The 17,578-nt window shown below is 38.9% G+C and overlaps 2 protein-coding genes and 1 long non-coding RNA gene across 4 annotated transcripts; 2 read left to right on the forward strand and 1 right to left on the reverse strand.

Moving 5' to 3' along the window:
- The first annotated feature begins 9,142 nt into the window (after positions 1-9,142).
- Positions 9,143-11,638, forward strand: LOC115050889 (alpha-(1,3)-fucosyltransferase 9-like). The gene is made up of 2 exons (XM_029514016.1): positions 9,143-9,401; positions 10,205-11,638. The coding sequence occupies exon 2, from the start codon at positions 10,208-10,210 to the stop codon at positions 11,276-11,278; it is 1,071 nt and encodes a 356-aa protein (XP_029369876.1). The 5' UTR covers positions 9,143-9,401; positions 10,205-10,207; the 3' UTR covers positions 11,279-11,638.
- A 364-nt stretch (positions 11,639-12,002) lies between these two features.
- LOC115050892 (uncharacterized) lies at positions 12,003-13,894 on the forward strand. Of its 2 annotated transcripts, XR_003841243.1 has the most exons (4): positions 12,003-12,257; positions 12,548-12,622; positions 12,740-12,780; positions 12,991-13,894. It is a non-coding gene; the product is annotated as an uncharacterized LOC115050892 (long non-coding RNA). The 2 variants fall into 2 exon arrangements; XR_003841242.1 differs by lacking the exon at positions 12,003-12,257 and having other exon boundaries at positions 12,505-12,622.
- Positions 13,895-14,517: 623 nt separating this feature from the next.
- Positions 14,518-15,928, reverse strand: LOC115051439 (alpha-(1,3)-fucosyltransferase 9-like). The gene has a single exon (XM_029514834.1). The coding sequence runs from the start codon at positions 15,926-15,928 to the stop codon at positions 14,819-14,821; it is 1,110 nt and encodes a 369-aa protein (XP_029370694.1). The 3' UTR covers positions 14,518-14,818.
- Between the last annotated feature and the right edge of the window lie 1,650 nt (positions 15,929-17,578).

A 17,578-nucleotide genomic window follows, 5' to 3' on the forward strand; every position in this document is an offset into this window, starting at 1 on the left:
GTTACTCGTACCTTACTCGCACTGGTCAAAATTGCTAAAACCGTACCGGATACTCGTTTCAGTGTCCGGCTCAACCCTAATGTCTACCATTTTACCAAAGAAGTCTTTGTTCTCGCAACTACAGTACCATGCAGACAATTAAAGCATCAATGACCCCATTTATGTACAGCTGATTATTGACCTTAAAATGTGAACTCTGTGGCAGTAATGTTTGATAATTCATTCCCCCATTCACCTTGTTTTACCATTGCTTTTCCATACTGAGACCACAATACCCATAAGCCCCATTACTTTTTCAAAATGTTTTTGCCATCAGGAGGCAGATGAGAAACTTAGGGTCGTGTGTATACAGAGCATAGTTTTGTGTTAACCGCAACCCTATATCTCAGAGTAGAAACAAGCAGGATTATTTCCTGTCTTTGCCTTTACACGGGTGGAATGACAGCACACAGTGAAATATCAAAAAATATCTGTTTGCTATGTCTTGCACATAACCAAGGAAAGCCCGTGGTTCTTACCATGACAATACTGACATTCATTTACATTCGCATCAGTGGGTGTGTGGTCAATGCATACACGCACAGACACATGGAGCCACCTACGCTTCAGTCAACCACTAGCATGACTGTCAGCACAAAACAAATACTTTGAGACCACAGTGACCCATGTTTTTCATTTTTTTTTGCTGCCTTTTAGTCTTGTGGACATTAGTGTCCTAAAGTAGTTTCCCCCTGAAATCTGACTTTCAATTCACCCAAAACTGAGCAATGTAACCACAAATAAACTCAAAAATGTAGTACTTGACATTGGTAATACTTGTTAACCTTATATGAGAATTATTCTGTTCAAAACGGCTTCTCACAAGGTGAAATCAAATATCAAAACTGAGGCTGTAAGCACAGCTACACTTCCTCATTGAAAAATCTAGATCAGGCCTAATACCTTATCCACCACTGCTGCTTTTGCTAAAATTACGGCAGAGTATCAGGATGATTAGTGGTGGAAATGTTACAGACTGAGCTCCATGTTTGAGCCTCAGACCAACTCAGACTTGAATGAGGAATGTGTTGTGAGCAAAATCAGCAACAAGGAGACAGATCAGAAGTATTACCAAAGGAGGTTTCACCGTTTTAGCCTGTTTTCTGTAGATTGCAGCTGGCAGTGGCTGACATAGTGTTATTGGATGTGCTACTATGTTTGAAAAAGACTTGATTTTTTTTTATATGTAAAGCAATGTTTCTAGCAAAAGTAGACACACTGCCCCTTTTTGGTCTAGAAAGACAAGGGAGGAGTTTCACATGTGATTTTAGAATCTATCTTTGCACAGAAACATGGACTCTGATCTTTCCCACACCTGTTTTCATGTTGGTGAAATCTGATTCTTTGGTGATGTGATTTTTGACAAATGAACCATTGAACTTCTTGTTGCAGCGCAGACAATGCTTATTAATAGACAATGCTTATTAATAGACAATGCACAGCTTGATGACAATGAAAACGCATAAAAATGGCCAGTATTAATAACATTAACTAACAATATTTGAGGTACAGAGATAATATATACAAAGTTTAACAAAATAAATAACAGAACTTGGATTCATCTTCAGGGTGGTTGAGGCTACAGTGAGATGCTATAGCTGTTAAAAAGTTATGACCTGGTCTTGGATTAACTTTGAGTTAACACTGAGACAGCTAATGGTCAGCAAAAAATGAAATTTGATGGTTTGCTCCCATTTATTCTTAACTGGTAGGTAATTCGTTGTTAATGCTAATGCTGCCTATGACAAAATGTAAAAAAAGACAAACAACAAACAACAAAAAGCTCCTTTACCCATTAGATATCTGCCTCCTCTCAGTGATAGCATGAAGCATGAACACCTGTTACAGTAATCGTTTCAACGTATCTTGAAACTGAAAGTGAAAATGAAAACAAAGAGGGTGCCTGGGACAGTGGGGGGCAGTTATGCCCATGCTCTATCTTATCATCATGGAGTCTTGGAGAGTCCCTTCCTCTCCAACTCATTTCCTGGGTGCCAGCAGCTGTGCACTCCACAACTGCAATTCTTTCAAGGCCGACAGGGCTGCTCTCCGGCTCGGTGCCAGCTTCACTATGAGAAAGGGCGAGAGGAGGAATGGGAGGAGGGAGGGGGTGAGGGAGGGGGTGAGGTCGGTAGTCTCAAGGACTTTAAGCCACAGTGGTTATATCCAGGGAAATGACATGTTTTGGACTGCAGGGTTGGTGCAGAAAGAAATCCAATGATAAACCATCCTGTGGTTTAGTTTGCAGTGTGTCCACACATACACACCCACACCAGTTCCCTTGAATCTCCACCCAGCTTGGATTTCCCTGACACAACTGCCCTGCTGTGTAATTCAATGTGGCCAGCACCCATGAGGAAATTGAGCTGGATTTCCAGGTAGTACACCCACTTTTTTCAGTCTAGACAAAACAACTGTAACTTTAAACATGATTAATATGGCCACCGTCATTACCTTGTGGATGCAACGTTCTAGTATCATAGGTCCTATTCCCAGTCTGGAGCCAACATAATTAAGCCATGCAGCCAAATTCAGCTTAAATTATACTACTACAAATTGTATACAGTTTTTTTTAAACCTGCACTGTTGAACATTTTATTCCAATTAATTTAATCAATAGAAAGTAAGCCTCTGCTGTTCTGGGATGTCCTTACATTTCCTGCCAGGCAATGGCCAGGACGAATGAGTCAAATCACTGTGTTGCATTCAGTAGTAGATCATGTTCTACCTTAGATGGTACAATTTAACCCACAAAAGAAGAGAGAAAGACAACCCTGGAGAGCAGTGACAGCCAAGGAGAAAAACAAAGGAATATTTGTATGGTCTCCTGGTGCTAATGATAGTGGACAAAGGATTTGGGTTTGCTGCCACAGGAAGCTAAAAAAATTGATTCACCTAAAATGAACCAATCAAATTGATCATCAGTAAGAAAGACGGTAGTATAGTTCTAAAGCTCTATCACTTTCAGGGAAAAACTAGAGAAAGTTCCACAAGTATTTAACACTTTCAGTTTTCCGGTTCACCTCCCAGCACTTTCCCTCCTTCCTTCCCAGCAAGTGAAATTACACTTTAACTCTCTGACAGGATGGGCAGTCAAAACATTAAAGAATAATTAAAGAACTATGGAGAATGACAGATAATTTGTTAGCAGAGAACTGCAACTTTATACTCCCCCAATTAGTTGGATTTAATTCATTATTTGATTGTATAAACATCCATATTTGAGCTATTATTATGGCCTTTCCAGTGACTGTCAATTTTCACTTTTGCTAACTATTTTATTTTACCCAGAACATTTGGATTGAACATTTAGATTTAGATTTACATTCAGATTCAATATCTAGATTTAGCATTTAAATTGAGATTTTGTTTTAGCATTTAGATTTAGGTTTAACATTTTAGGTTACAAATATTGCTGTAAATGTGATAAGAGGTGACTTAAAAATTCACACTACACAAACACTGTTTGAAGTTAAATAAGGCAAAATTTTGATATTATTTTTAGGGTGAGTGACTTAACAAATGGTGCCTGATACACAGGCACCAGATGCAAATCACTGATATTCCTACTGGTTCCAAATGGGCCATGAGAAACCTTGAGGCCACGTTATCTTGGGTTTGACCTTACTGACCCCACTCACCTACTACTATTTATCTCTATGGATCACTTTACTGTTTAAACAACGTCTGGTTGTTTGTAGTCTTCTCTGTCTTATTAAATTTTTCAACTAAGTGTTGTGTTTGTACTGATACTTTTATACAAATGAAAAAAAAATCTGATTTTGCTATATAAATAATGGAGAACTACGAGGCCAGTAAGGGGTTTACTGGGGAAAACATACAAGTTAATGACTGTGGTCACAGCAAAACAAAACGAAAAAGTTTTTTTGCATTGTCATCTTCCTAAGAGGAAATAAGACTATCAAGTGGCTGGCTCTTACATCAGTGTTTTGTAGTGGCATGTTGTTAAAAGGCATAGAGAATAAAGTAATTGAATACACAGATGTAACAAGAGTCAACAGCATTTCTGGGGGAGGTGGACAAGACTTTTACTGACATGGCACAGAGTTGATGTGAGATTAGGAGATTTATGCGAAAATGTCAATTGTTTACATTCCTTCTGAATTTATTTGAGAAGCAGATGTTGATGTGTGCAATCAAGCATTCAGGTAAAAGGGGCTGATATGATGACTTGAATTGTGGGAGTAGTGGGAGGGCAGTACTATAAACAGCTTTCTTTTTCTTTGATTAGTTTGTATCTGCTGTGAATGCTGTCCTACAGCTGGATGAGGCTTGAAACACTCACTTATTCACTCAGGGAAAGCAGCAAGTCCTGGAAGTTATTACGTCACCTCTACAACTGTGTGGGTGAGATTGTGTGTGTGTGTGTGTGTGTGTGAGAGAGAAAGAGAATCTGTAAATGTATTTGTCCAAGCGGGTTGAATGGAGTGTGGCTCTGCATGTTTATATTTGTCCCTCCCCCTTCCTGTGCGTCATTCATGAATATGTTATTCTTTCACGGAAGTACTCACGATACAGCAGTTCTCTGCACTAATTTATACCGTCACCAGATACGAAAATACCAAAGAAACTTGTGAGAGAGGAAGAGAGGAGGGTTTTTTTTATGGAAACAAACTGCTTTGAGTATCAGTATGAATCTCAACCTTTGATATTTCTTAGTACACTTGGGGGAAGTCAGCTTGTGTGTGATATGTGTGTGTATTCACTCAGCCCCCCCTTCTGTCTTATAAACCCATACACACAAACAGGAACAGCTGCTGGACTTTGGACTGAGATCCTTTGGGAAAGCAGGGAGTTTCTGTGCCATTTAGTGGGCTGCTCCTGTGGTCAGAGTTTGGCCCACAGAGAGGTGGAGAATGAAAACATCAAGACAAACTTTTCACCTTCAGAGCGGACGTGCACCCTCAAGATGTTGAGCAAAGGCAGCCTTCCATGTGTCTCAGACTGTACAAATGTACTGCCAGTTTTATTTCCCGGTGTTCAATGCACATACATTATCATGAGTATGTGAATAAATCATTTGGATTGAAGTGATGATGGGCCTGAAACATATAAGACAAATAAGTCAGTGGAACATTTTTCTTGAAGACGTGTCTCCTCTGAGAGAATGTCCTCTCCTAACACACAATACACTAAAGTCATACACTGTCCTTCTAACCCTATATTTGATCTACTTATATTAATTTTTGGTACAGAGTAGTTACTTTACAGTCCCCTACAGAGATTAAGCTTTTGTGCATCTTGAACCCTGGTTGCTAAGAATAAGAACCCCTAACTAAAGGACCGGGGTGCGCCTGGATTAACTGTCAAGGTGTCCCATAATAATCTTTACTTTAGCAAAAATAGCATTTCAAGAGTGTAACATGGCCGTAATGTAGTTTCCGGAAACGCCCACTATATTAACATGTGATCAGGTAAAGCAAAACCTGTAGTTCCTCACTCCCCCATTTCATTATTCGATTTTTCACAGACACATGTGTATTGAGGCAGCATGTTAGTGTTGGAGTGTCTCCCAGTGGAGCTAAATGTGCATATTCAAGAGAAAGGTTTGGTATTTGATATTTGAGATGTTTTCCCAGTCCCTTGTCTTTCCTCAGTGCTTACCTGTTTACTGCTTACTTATTTTGACAGACTCTCACTGTGTGATAGGGCCCTCTTGTGGTGCACCATTGTACATACATAGGACAGCTTTCCTGTGCTCTTCAGTCGCTTTCAAATGAAGAAGGTTTGAAAAGAAATGCATATTTGCCTCAGAAGAAAATGTGTTCAGACTTTTACAGATGCAGGTTGAAGGTCAGAGCTCAGAAATTTTGCAGCTGATAGAGGTACAGTGTCTTGATCACAGCGTCATGTGAAAGCATGTTTAGTAATCTAAGCTGAATCAGGTTGGCTGCACTCTGCTAAACTAAGTCATTCATCTGTCTGTCCACTAGAGGCCAAGAGGGACGAGGGCTAGCTGCTGTTTAAGAGCACAACCTCGTCCAGAGGAAGGAGAGAAAGATCCAATTTCACTGTCACTAAAGGAAAAAGAAGCCACTGACTCTGCACTGGGACTCACACAATCTTTGAATGCACTTGCGTTTTTTGCATTCACGCATTAATGTGTGTGTGCTGTGAAGTGTTTAATAGTTAATAAGAGCCTTGTGTTTTTGGCAGTGCAGTTGCCCACACAGCAGCTATTGCTCAAATGTTGAGGGATCTAACTTAGGAACCACAGAAAATAGATACAAAATATATTTTGCCAGTGTCAACACAATATGTAGTATATGGTATCCAGCACCAAGGCTGTGAGAACTTAAAATAACTTTTGTGCGTTCTTTCTGAATCTATTTAAAGACATGTATCCATCCCTGTTGTTACACATACTGACTTTCAAGACAGAGTTCATATTATATCATTGTTCTGCTTTAAGAATACACAGCCACAGCACACATGCACAAAATTGCAAACAGTGAAAATCAATGAAAATAAATTGTCAATTCAATTGGCATCCTGTCCAATATGTCTCCCCCGGGAATCCCCTCTTGAGTAATAGCACATTGTGACTGTCTAGCTTACGGCCAAGAGAAACCACCAGTCTGGTCATTCAGGGAAAAGGTCGATCTACAACCTACATCCACCCTACATGTGTATTTGTGTACATGCTTTAACGTGATGTATAATGAGTGAACAGATATCTAAGGGTGACAGTGTAACCATGACTATGAGATTTACATTTTCATACTTGCTGAAAGTGTGCTGTGAAATACTGAACTGATCTTTACAAATGTATCTCACCGTATCTGCTCCCTTTTTGACAGTAACAGTAACCTTCCGCTCCTCTGAAACATGGATTGCTGTAAGAAGAGTATCGATCACAGCAGAACACCCACAAACAGCTACATCATTAAGGCTCCACCTTTGACTTCCTTAAACACATTTGACTGCTAACAAGTTCTCTCTAACATCATTAGTTCTCTCTAACTAATGGCCTCAATAAGTGAGACAGCACAATGATGAAAGACTCTGCATTGATTCCTGCTATAATGACCATGCCTCCACGTCCTGTTGTTCCACAGGTAGGAAAAATTTTACTCTGCAACTACCATTGTTTGTGTGGCAACTCAGGAATGTACTCCATAAGAATAGTATGAGGTTTTTTCTTTTTTTTAGACAGTGAGATTAAGGAGATGTATCTTTAGCTTGACATGTTCCAAATGTACCTTCAGTATCTTCAGAAGTGTCATGACATGTCTTTTTCAGCTGGTGTTTCCCTAAAGGTGTGGCTGGCCTGGCAGATCTGTCAGATTGCCAGATTGAAACTTGAGTAGACAGAATGTCTATGAACATAATCGAAGCAGTACTCCATAGGAACTAATTTCACACAGCACTGGTCCCACTCTCACATCAAACTTCTCATCTACATTTTGGCAATGCTGTGTCTGTTAAAGTGTTAATCAACAAGGAATACTAATAGGTGGATGAATTTTGAAACGCTTTGAACACTGCTCCAAGGCTCCGAGTGAAGATAACCACTGCTTGGCTATAGCAGTGCAAGTGACACACACATAACTTATTTTTATGTAAGAAATGAAACATTTCTCAAAAAGGAGGACCCCTGTTTTTGACTACAGAATTCTACACAACTCTGTGTAGAAGAAGCCTACGCAGTTAACATCATTAACCTCACTTTCCATATCTATCTCTGCCTTGTTTGCACTTTGTTTCCCTGTTTCACTTTGCCAAGTGTTTGGTCACTAGCAGGAAATAACAAAAAGCTTAAGCTTTAGCAACAACAACAAAAAGAAAAAAATCCCATTTGTTTACTCAAGACATGAAATTAAATAATGATTGACTTTAAGAGGCTTTCTCTCCATCTTTTTGAAAGCAAACCCTTGTTATTCCTTGTGTGTGTGTAAGCTATTTTTCAGAGGTTGGAAGAAATGGTGGTATTTCCATACCTCATGCTCATTGTGTGGAGTCAGCACACACACAAACACATTTATATGTTTTTCGAAGGTAATGAAAACTTCACATCACATCATATTCAAAGTGAAAGGATAGCATACGTGTCTTCTGTGGTCTGAAGTCTCCTTCCCCAAGATGAAATTGCTTTTCTAAGTAAGTATCAGTAAGATCTTTTGTGTCAACCTTTCTCTCTCCAAAGGCATTAATAAAGGACAGAACAGTAAAGAACAGTAGAGCCCTACTCAGTGCATAGATCATGTTACACCAATACACATTTCCATGCCCCCAGCCATGTCACGTCAGTACATTTGAATGACAGAAGTGCTGCACCAACTGTAGAATCAATCACTATTATGATTAATATTAGATACATTATATTTCATTTTGTTATTTCATAGTTTTCAACTCAACCCAAAGAAAGAAGAGCCCGTAAAAGAAATCTCTCCCTGGCAGTACCCATGTCCTCATCAGCCTGCCCTTACTTTTCCCAAGGGTTTCTTCCCTTCCATTTTTTACTGCCCCATCGCTTTTTTTCCTCTTCCTGTCAACCCAACTCTTCTCCACACACATTCTGATAACACTCATCTCTCAGGGTCCTCCAGTTTCCTTAAGTCATCAGAGGGAGGTGAAATAAAAAACCTCTGCTTCCTTAAATATGCACCAGGAAAGGAGGAATGAATAATCCAGACTGTTGTTTGTGGGGCGACAGCGCTGCCCTTGCCGCCGTGCTGCAACTTGACAACATGGGTGAGGGAAAAAAAAAAACAAAAAACATTTCCCTCATTTCATGTGTTCATGTCATTGATGTCTCTTTGTCTCATGATGCGGACAACAACAAGACAAACATGGACATTGTCAGTGATGACAAAGACAAGTTCACTTGCTCAAAAACAGTCTGCCTCACACAGTTGTTTCTGCATGTTCACAAATATAAAGTAGCTGAAATTTTTTTCTGCTGTAGATCCGTGGAAAACTTCTACAAGCTTGACTTGGCTAGAATGTGTGCATTTATATTATTCTTGTACAGAAGTACAGATGAAAGACAAATGATAGCTTACACAAACAAACATAACCCTCTGGGACTGGCTATGACAACACACAGATAAAACAGGACCAGTCAAAGATTAGGATGAACCCATGACAAAGACAACTCTACACAACTACATTTGATTTTCACTTCACGTTCTCCTTTCATCATATGTACGTGCACCCATCTTCAACGTAGGCTTTGTGTGTTTTTTGGGAGTGGTTTGGATCGTGAGTTTTCCAGGTGTGGGTTTCTTTTATTGGACTCGTCAGATTAGTTTTGGTCATTCCTCACATTGAACAAATAGCAAAGGCTGCCAAGTCACCGGAGGGAGACAGACATCTAGCCTTTACATGATCCAGAGAAGGTGAGAACAGTCATTCTATTCAGTGACGATGAAATTAATTCCTCTTAAGGATTTAATCACTGACTACTGAATTTTAAAATGCAGGTTGGATTTGTTTTTGGAAGTGTCTTATGTTGAACTGTATTATATCTTGCAATAATCTAATTTCTGCCTTTAGAGGAATTTTAAGGTGTTAATATTATTCATAATTCAGCGAGGTGTTGTAATAGTAGCCAAAATAGTGGATAAAACTAACAAGTCCTTGTCAAGAAGTTATTCTTCACAAAGTTCTGATCCATTAAGAAAAGCTTGCTTGATGAGGTCATGTGATAAAATGTATATTAAGTTAAGTACTTTTTTTTTCCAAACGGTTTTAAACTAAACATTGCTGTTCCTGTGCTAACAAGCCAGACCAACCCAACGTGCCACTGATTGTCTTGTCTTTTTATATGATGTGTAGGTGTCACAGTTCAGATACTTCAATTCCATTTTACATGTAAATGTATCTGCACCAGTTTTCAAAGTTTGAAACTTTATTGGTGGTCACTCCAGTTCTTTGCATGAGAGCAGTCAAAGTAAATGTGTTCAAGTTGATTGCACCATGTGGGCTGTCATAATTCCAGGTTAAGTATGATAGCATAAAAAATGGAGACAGTCTATATTTTTTCAGCTCTATGCACATCATTTCAACATATGGTGAAATTAAAAGCTTTACAGACCAACTTTGCCAAGTTACTGCAAAGTTGTGAGCTTTGGTTTAGCAAATGATCCGTTAAGTAACAATTTGCATTAGTTTAAATGGATTTCCCTTCATGCCTCCACAGATCATGGTAGCAGCTTCCAGAAAAACCTTGTGTTTGGCATGGATTGTCGCTCTTGGCCTCTGCGGCTCTGTCATTGCAGTCTTTCTATATTTTGATCAACTATCATCACCACCACCATCGTCAACCCATGAAGCTATTGAGTGCATTGATAAGCCGATTGTCCTCCTTTGGTTCTGGCCTCTTGGTGTGAGGTTTGATTTCAACAGCTGCAAGACTCACTTCAACATTGATAGCTGCCATCTGACAGATGACAGATCCATGTACAGTAAAGCAGATGGAGTCATCTTCTACCACAAAGAAATAAACTGGTTGTTGAAAAACATGCCTCACGAGCCACGTCCACCTTTTCAGAAGTGGATTTGGTACCATGTGGAATCACCAACAAACACTTACAAGATCCCAGGTTTGGAGAGCCTGTTCAACTTAACACTGAGCTACAGACGAGATGCCGACATCACAGTGAGGAATGATCTGTACATCAGGCCAGCAGACACGAAAGATGACTTTGTTCTGCCCAAGAAAGACAAACTGGTGTGTTGGATTGTCACTAACAGAAATCCAACTACAGGAACTGCTACAAGAGAGCAATATTATCAAGAGCTGTCCAAACACATACAGGTCAATGTTTTTGGTCCAGCCTATACAGGAAAGCAGTTACCTTTTGAAGTATATTACTCAACCATTGCTAGCTGTAAATTTTACCTCTCATTTGAGAACTCAGTGCACAGAGACTACATCACTGAGAAGGTAAACGGTCCCCTTGTAGCAGGAACGGTCCCTGTAGTTTTGGGTCCCCCGAGAGAAAACTACGAGCAGTTCCTTCCTCCTGATTCTTTCATTCACATTCATGATTTCCCTGATGCTAAATCATTGGCAGAGTTTCTCACCTACTTGGACAAAAATGCTGAAGCGTACGCACGTTACTTCGACTGGAGGAAGTACTACACAGCCATTCCTCATCTGCTGTCAACCCAAAATGAATTCATTCAGCCCATCTGCCTCGCCTGCGACCACATATCAAAAGACAAGGATTATAGTGTAGTTCATGACCTTTATGAGTGGTACTGGTCCTGAAATCCCCAGGAGGCTATGAAGCCGAATGCCTCTGTTTTTGAAAAGTTGTTTGACGGGAAAATACCCTCAACATATTTTACTTTCTGATTTTTACATTATTTCTCATATTATCAGTGTAAGAGCATAGACTCATAACCATACAGTAAAATCACTTTAGTTTATGTTCAATATATATCAGGTGGGAAGAATAAAAGTTGTGTGAACAGAAAAGTGAACAGCTGTTTTTGGCACAATTAAAAAGTTATAATGAGTATAGTCTTTGTTTTCTTTGCTGCTGTTTTTACGTTTTATTGAGCAAATCCAACGAATGTTTGTGTAGGGGTGTTCAAATAGGTAAAAAGTCAGCTTTACGTTGTTTTACTGGATTATTTAAATAGTAAATTTACTATTAATTTCCAGCTACCATGTTGGATTACCTTTACAGTGAAAATGTAAAAATACAGACAAATATTACAATTTATGTGTCGCAAGATACTGTTATTCTACAGCTGTAGAATAACAGTATACCATACCATATACTATACCATATACTGGTATATTACAGTAAAATCCTGGGCATGGAAGCTGTGAGGTTACAGTATAAAGCTGTAATTTCACATGAACTTACTGTAAAGTATCACAGTAAATAGCTGTAAATATTCCACACTAAGTTAATGTGAAATGAGTGTGAAAGTTATGCAACTTGTAGCCAGTAATTGACGGTAAATTTACAGCGTAGCCTGAAACTCAAAAGTAAAATTTTTACTCTACTTATTAAGACATTCATCTGCTCTCCCATTCAGCACAAAGGGCGATGAGGAAGGGCTTTTAAGTGTCCAACACCCTTATAGTGGACGGAGGGAGAGATCGACATAGTTTCCCTGTGACTAAAGGATAAAGAAGCCTCTGACTCTGTACTGGGACTCCAACACTCTTCGAATGCAGTTGCATGTGTGCATGTGTGCATTTTGAATAACCATATTATTTATTATTTATTATGGTTAGTGTTTTTGGTGTTGTTTCTACAACTATAGAAATATATTTATATCCATCTCCAGTGTTCTCCAACATTTGAACAGAAAGGAAAATGACCTTTTACAGTTATAATTGATAATTATGTGGGGTGCCAATTGTAACATGGCATATGCTGAAATCAACAGCAAAATTGCTCTACATTTAGAGTCCCACAATGTAAAAAAAAAAAAAAAAATTATATTGGAAACTATGAGGGACTCTGCAGCATTCGGTGAAGTGGATGAGTTTTATATATACAATCGTCTCTGCTTGCAGTGAGATGAAATTACCTGGGTGAGCCAATGATGGTGAAGGCAGATAGTGAATACAGAGGACGTTAAACTGATACCGGTAGGTGCAGCTTTACAAAGAGTTCATGTTCACACGGAAATGGACTCACCCAAAAAAAACAAACAGTCTGAGTCCCACATTTGACTCTTACTGTACATTAACGCACTCGTCTTACAGGTAGCCACAACATTTCCAGGCAACTACATCTGGACCAGCAGGTATTTAACCACAACCTACTTCCTTCTTGCTTTACATTTTTATGCTTTTGAAAGAAAGACCACCACTCGCTTTCCTTTGACTATTTTAAAATTGACTTAAACTTGGTATGATAACTTATTTTTGATTTGAATATAGAAATTATCCCAAAATGTCCATTATTTTGAATGTGTTGTGGATGATCACGATAAGAGGCTCTTCTCTCCTTGCAGTTTCATTATGGCCTTTTCTCTTTTTCGACTCATCCTGACGGGAGTTCTCTTGCTGGTTGGAACCATAGTCTTGGTTTTAATGTACAATTCGTCACTTTTATCTCACAAATATTTTCCTGTGGGAAATTCAAAGTTACTGGCAGTGCAGCCAAACTGCACAATGGTAACACAACAGAGCAACAAACCTGTTGTCCTGCTTTGGTTTTGGCCTGAAAACAAGGCTTTTGACTTTCAAGACTGTAAGAAGCTTTTCAAAATCACCAACTGCAAACTAACAGATGATAAGTCTTTATACTCCAAGGCTGAAGCAGTTCTGATATTTCACAAAGCTATCTATGAGGATCTCTCCAACCTTCCTACCTCACCAAGACCTGGATTTCAAAGGTGGATCTGGCTCAACATGGACTCGCCCACCAACACTCGTCAGATAGAAGGCCTTCAAAGCCTGTTTAATTTAGCACTCAAAAGAGTGCTGGCCAGCCAGGCAAGATAAATTTAATTGTTTTGTACTTTTTAACACAATTTTGGGCCATCCTTTCCTTATGGGTTGAAGAAACACTGTGATTTAAACCAACAAATTTATTAACCAAAGAGTTATTTGAATGCTGAGCTACAGCATTGATATTGCGTCTCATAATGCGATGCGCCTTATGGTCCGGAAAATACCGTACATGCAAAGTTGATCTTCTGTGTACTTCTGGTCTGAATGGTAGAGTGAACTTTTTTCAAACCAATTTACAAATAAAAAATCAAAATCAAATCAAAAAGACATCCAACGACCCAATGATGTATATGAAGCCGAATAGATGATCATACAATGTTTATTTTGGTCAAAACTTACTTTGTGACAAAAAGCAGGAATGAGCTTTTGACATGACTAACGATTGAAAGCATATACTGTACTGGACAGCCTGTGAGGCAACTAAACAAATAAAAGATTTGAAAATACTTGCCAGATGTCTATCATATGCAAGCTCTACAAATCGTATGGTAGAGCTAGAGTTGCACTTCATTTTACTATGTGAAGTTCGTGTCACAAGTGTTTTCTTTTTCAAATTAACCCACTTAAGATGTGAAACTAATGACTACTTTTACTGTATGGTTATGAATCTATGTTCTTACACTGATAATATGAGAAATAATGTAAAAATCAGAAAGTAAAATATGTTGAGGGTATTTTCCCGTCAAACAACTCCCGTCAAACAAACATTAACTTAGTGTGGAATATTTACAGCTATTTACTGTGATACTTTACAGTAAGTTCATGTGAAATTACAGCTTTATACTGTAACCTCACAGCTTCCATGCCCAGGATTTTACTGTAATATACCAGCATCTAGCTGTAGAATAACAGTATCTTGCGACACATAAATTGTAATATTTGTCTGTATTTTTACATTTTCACTGTAAAGGTAATCCAACATGGTAGCTGGAAATTAATAGTAAATTTACTATTTAAATAATCCAGTAAAACAACGTAACGCTGACTTTTTACCTATTTGAACACCCCTACACAAACATTCGTTGGATTTGCTCAATAAAACGTAAAAACAGCAGCAAAGAAAACAAAGACTATACTCATTATAACTTTTTAATTGTGCCAAAAACAGCTGTTCACTTTTCTGTTCACACAACTTTTATTCTTCCCACCTGATATATATTGAACATAAACTAAAGTGATTTTACTGTATGGTTATGAGTCTATGCTCTTACACTGATAATATGAGAAATAATGTAAAAATCAGAAAGTAAAATATGTTGAGGGTATTTTCCCGTCAAACAACTTTTCAAAAACAGAGGCATTCGGCTTCATAGCCTCCTGGGGATTTCAGGACCAGTACCACTCATAAAGGTCATGAACTACACTATAATCCTTGTCTTTTGATATGTGGTCGCAGGCGAGGCAGATGGGCTGAATGAATTCATTTTGGGTTGACAGCAGATGAGGAATGGCTGTGTAGTACTTCCTCCAGTCGAAGTAACGTGCGTACGCTTCAGCATTTTTGTCCAAGTAGGTGAGAAACTCTGCCAATGATTTAGCATCAGGGAAATCATGAATGTGAATGAAAGAATCAGGAGGAAGGAACTGCTCGTAGTTTTCTCTCGGGGGACCCAAAACTACAGGGACCGTTCCTGCTACAAGGGGACCGTTTACCTTCTCAGTGATGTAGTCTCTGTGCACTGAGTTCTCAAATGAGAGGTAAAATTTACAGCTAGCAATGGTTGAGTAATATACTTCAAAAGGTAACTGCTTTCCTGTATAGGCTGGACCAAAAACATTGACCTGTATGTGTTTGGACAGCTCTTGATAATATTGCTCTCTTGTAGCAGTTCCTGTAGTTGGATTTCTGTTAGTGACAATCCAACACACCAGTTTGTCTTTCTTGGGCAGAACAAAGTCATCTTTCGTGTCTGCTGGCCTGATGTACAGATCATTCCTCACTGTGATGTCGGCATCTCGTCTGTAGCTCAGTGTTAAGTTGAACAGGCTCTCCAAACCTGGGATCTTGTAAGTGTTTGTTGGTGATTCCACATGGTACCAAATCCACTTCTGAAAAGGTGGACGTGGCTCGTGAGGCATGTTTTTCAACAACCAGTTTATTTCTTTGTGGTAGAAGATGACTCCCTCTGCTTTACTGTACATGGATCTGTCATCTGTCAGATGGCAGCTATCAATGTTGAAGTGAGTCTTGCAGCTGTTGAAATCAAACCTCACACCAAGAGGCCAGAACCAAAGGAGGACAATCGGCTTATCAATGCACTCAATAGCTTCATGGGTTTCTTCATTGGCTAATGAAGATTCAGTTGCAAAAACTGGTGATGATAGTTGATCAAAATATAGAAAGACTGCAATGACAGAGCCGCAGAGGCCAAGAGCGACAATCCATGCCAAACACAAGGTTTTTCTGGAAGCTGCTACCATGATCTGTGGAGGCATGAAGGGAAATCCATTTAAATTAATGCAAATTGTTACTTAACGGATCATTTGCTAAACCAAAGCTCACAACTTTGCAGTAACTTGGCAAAGTTGGTCCGTAAAGCTTTTAATTTCACCATATGTTGAAATGATGTGCATAGAGCTGAAAAAATATAGACTGTCTCCATTTTTTATGCTATCATACTTAACCTGGAATTATGACAGCCCACATGGTGCAATCAACTTGAACACATTTACTTTGACTGCTGTCATGCAAAGAACTGGAGTGACCACCAATAAAGTTTCAAAATTGGTGCAGATACATTTACATGTTGAAACAGAGGCAGTGAGTATTTTCTATGTACATTAAAATTGACTGTTTTAACAGAAGTATCTAAACTGTGACACACCTACACATCATATAAAAAGAGTAATATAGATAGTCTATGTTAGCTCAGCATTGCTAGCAGAGATGTAGCGCTTATGTAAAAGACAATCAGTGATATCAGTGATATCCTTACATTTTTCACATTTAAACCATTGGCGAAGTAGTTATGGCAACAATAAACAACACGTTTCGCAAAGGCGACATGTAACATACGGTCACAGAGTTTATGTTCATTCAAACATTTGACTTTGCTAAGCAGGACGCTTCAACCAATTCAGCAACAATGCATGATTTACAACGAGGGGATCGTCACCAATTTTACTGACAGTGGCGGTTCATTAAGTCTCTCCATGCGAACACACCTGATTGGTTGATGAATCTGTCAATCAGAAACATACATTTGATTGACGGCTTTATCATCAAATGACGACGATGGTTGACCTGCGACGTCAAGTCAGTCTCAAAATTCAACCTACAAGATTTCGTAAATGCACATTCAGCAATTCATATGCTCCGTAAATTTATATTACAAGTGTGCCCAAAAATTACATTTGCAAAGTCCAGAACTCGAGTACTCGTGGCAATACCTCCATGAATGCACATTATTCCTATTTTCACTCACACTTTGGTTAGATAATGCAAATACTACGGAATCATTTTATTATAATCTGGTATAAGCCATTTTGTTTTGTTCATTGTTCCAGGTTGAGGGTTAGGGACGGTAAAACAGAAGGAAGTATGCCTGCTGTTACCTCAATCTAAAAATAAACAGCCCAATAAATTTCCCAGCCGACGGAGTAACGTATGTCAGCGTGTTAACGTCCTGTGGATAAGCTAGCTTCTTTAGTTGGACTCTTTCCCAATATATAACTATTAATATCATAATTCCCATTAACATCTGGTGCATTGCGAGCAAAGACAACTTAATCTACCTCTCTTCATCTCATTTCTATTTTTCCTCTGCCCTGGTCGCCTGTTTTTGAAGAACTTTCTTATGTCCACTGACAAATGTACGTCCAATCCACACACAGTGACAGCGTAGCAATAACAGTGTTATATTTAAACTTCGGCTGGCTGGCCGCTGTCACAGCAGCTGTCCACTACAGCTGTAGTCATAGTGCTGGGGTACGGATATTATTCTGTGATGAAAAAAATACTCATACATTACATTTCTAACCCTAACCCATAAAATTCCTCTAAAGGAAAAAAATAAAGATAATTATTGCAGCAAATAATTACTGAATAGAATGACTGTTCTCACCTTGTCGGGATAGTGTAAAGGC

Source organism: Echeneis naucrates, chromosome 11 (genome assembly GCF_900963305.1).
Source record: "Echeneis naucrates chromosome 11, fEcheNa1.1, whole genome shotgun sequence".
Taxonomy (NCBI): Eukaryota; Metazoa; Chordata; class Actinopteri; order Carangiformes; family Echeneidae; genus Echeneis; species Echeneis naucrates.

Bases quoted from the DNA above. Each gene is read 5' to 3' on its own strand.
- LOC115051439 (XM_029514834.1), bottom strand. From the start codon at position 15,928: ATGCCTCCACAGATCATGGTAGCAGCTTCCAGAAAAACCTTGTGTTTG.
- LOC115050889 (XM_029514016.1), top strand. From the start codon at position 10,208: ATGGTAGCAGCTTCCAGAAAAACCTTGTGTTTGGCATGGATTGTCGCT.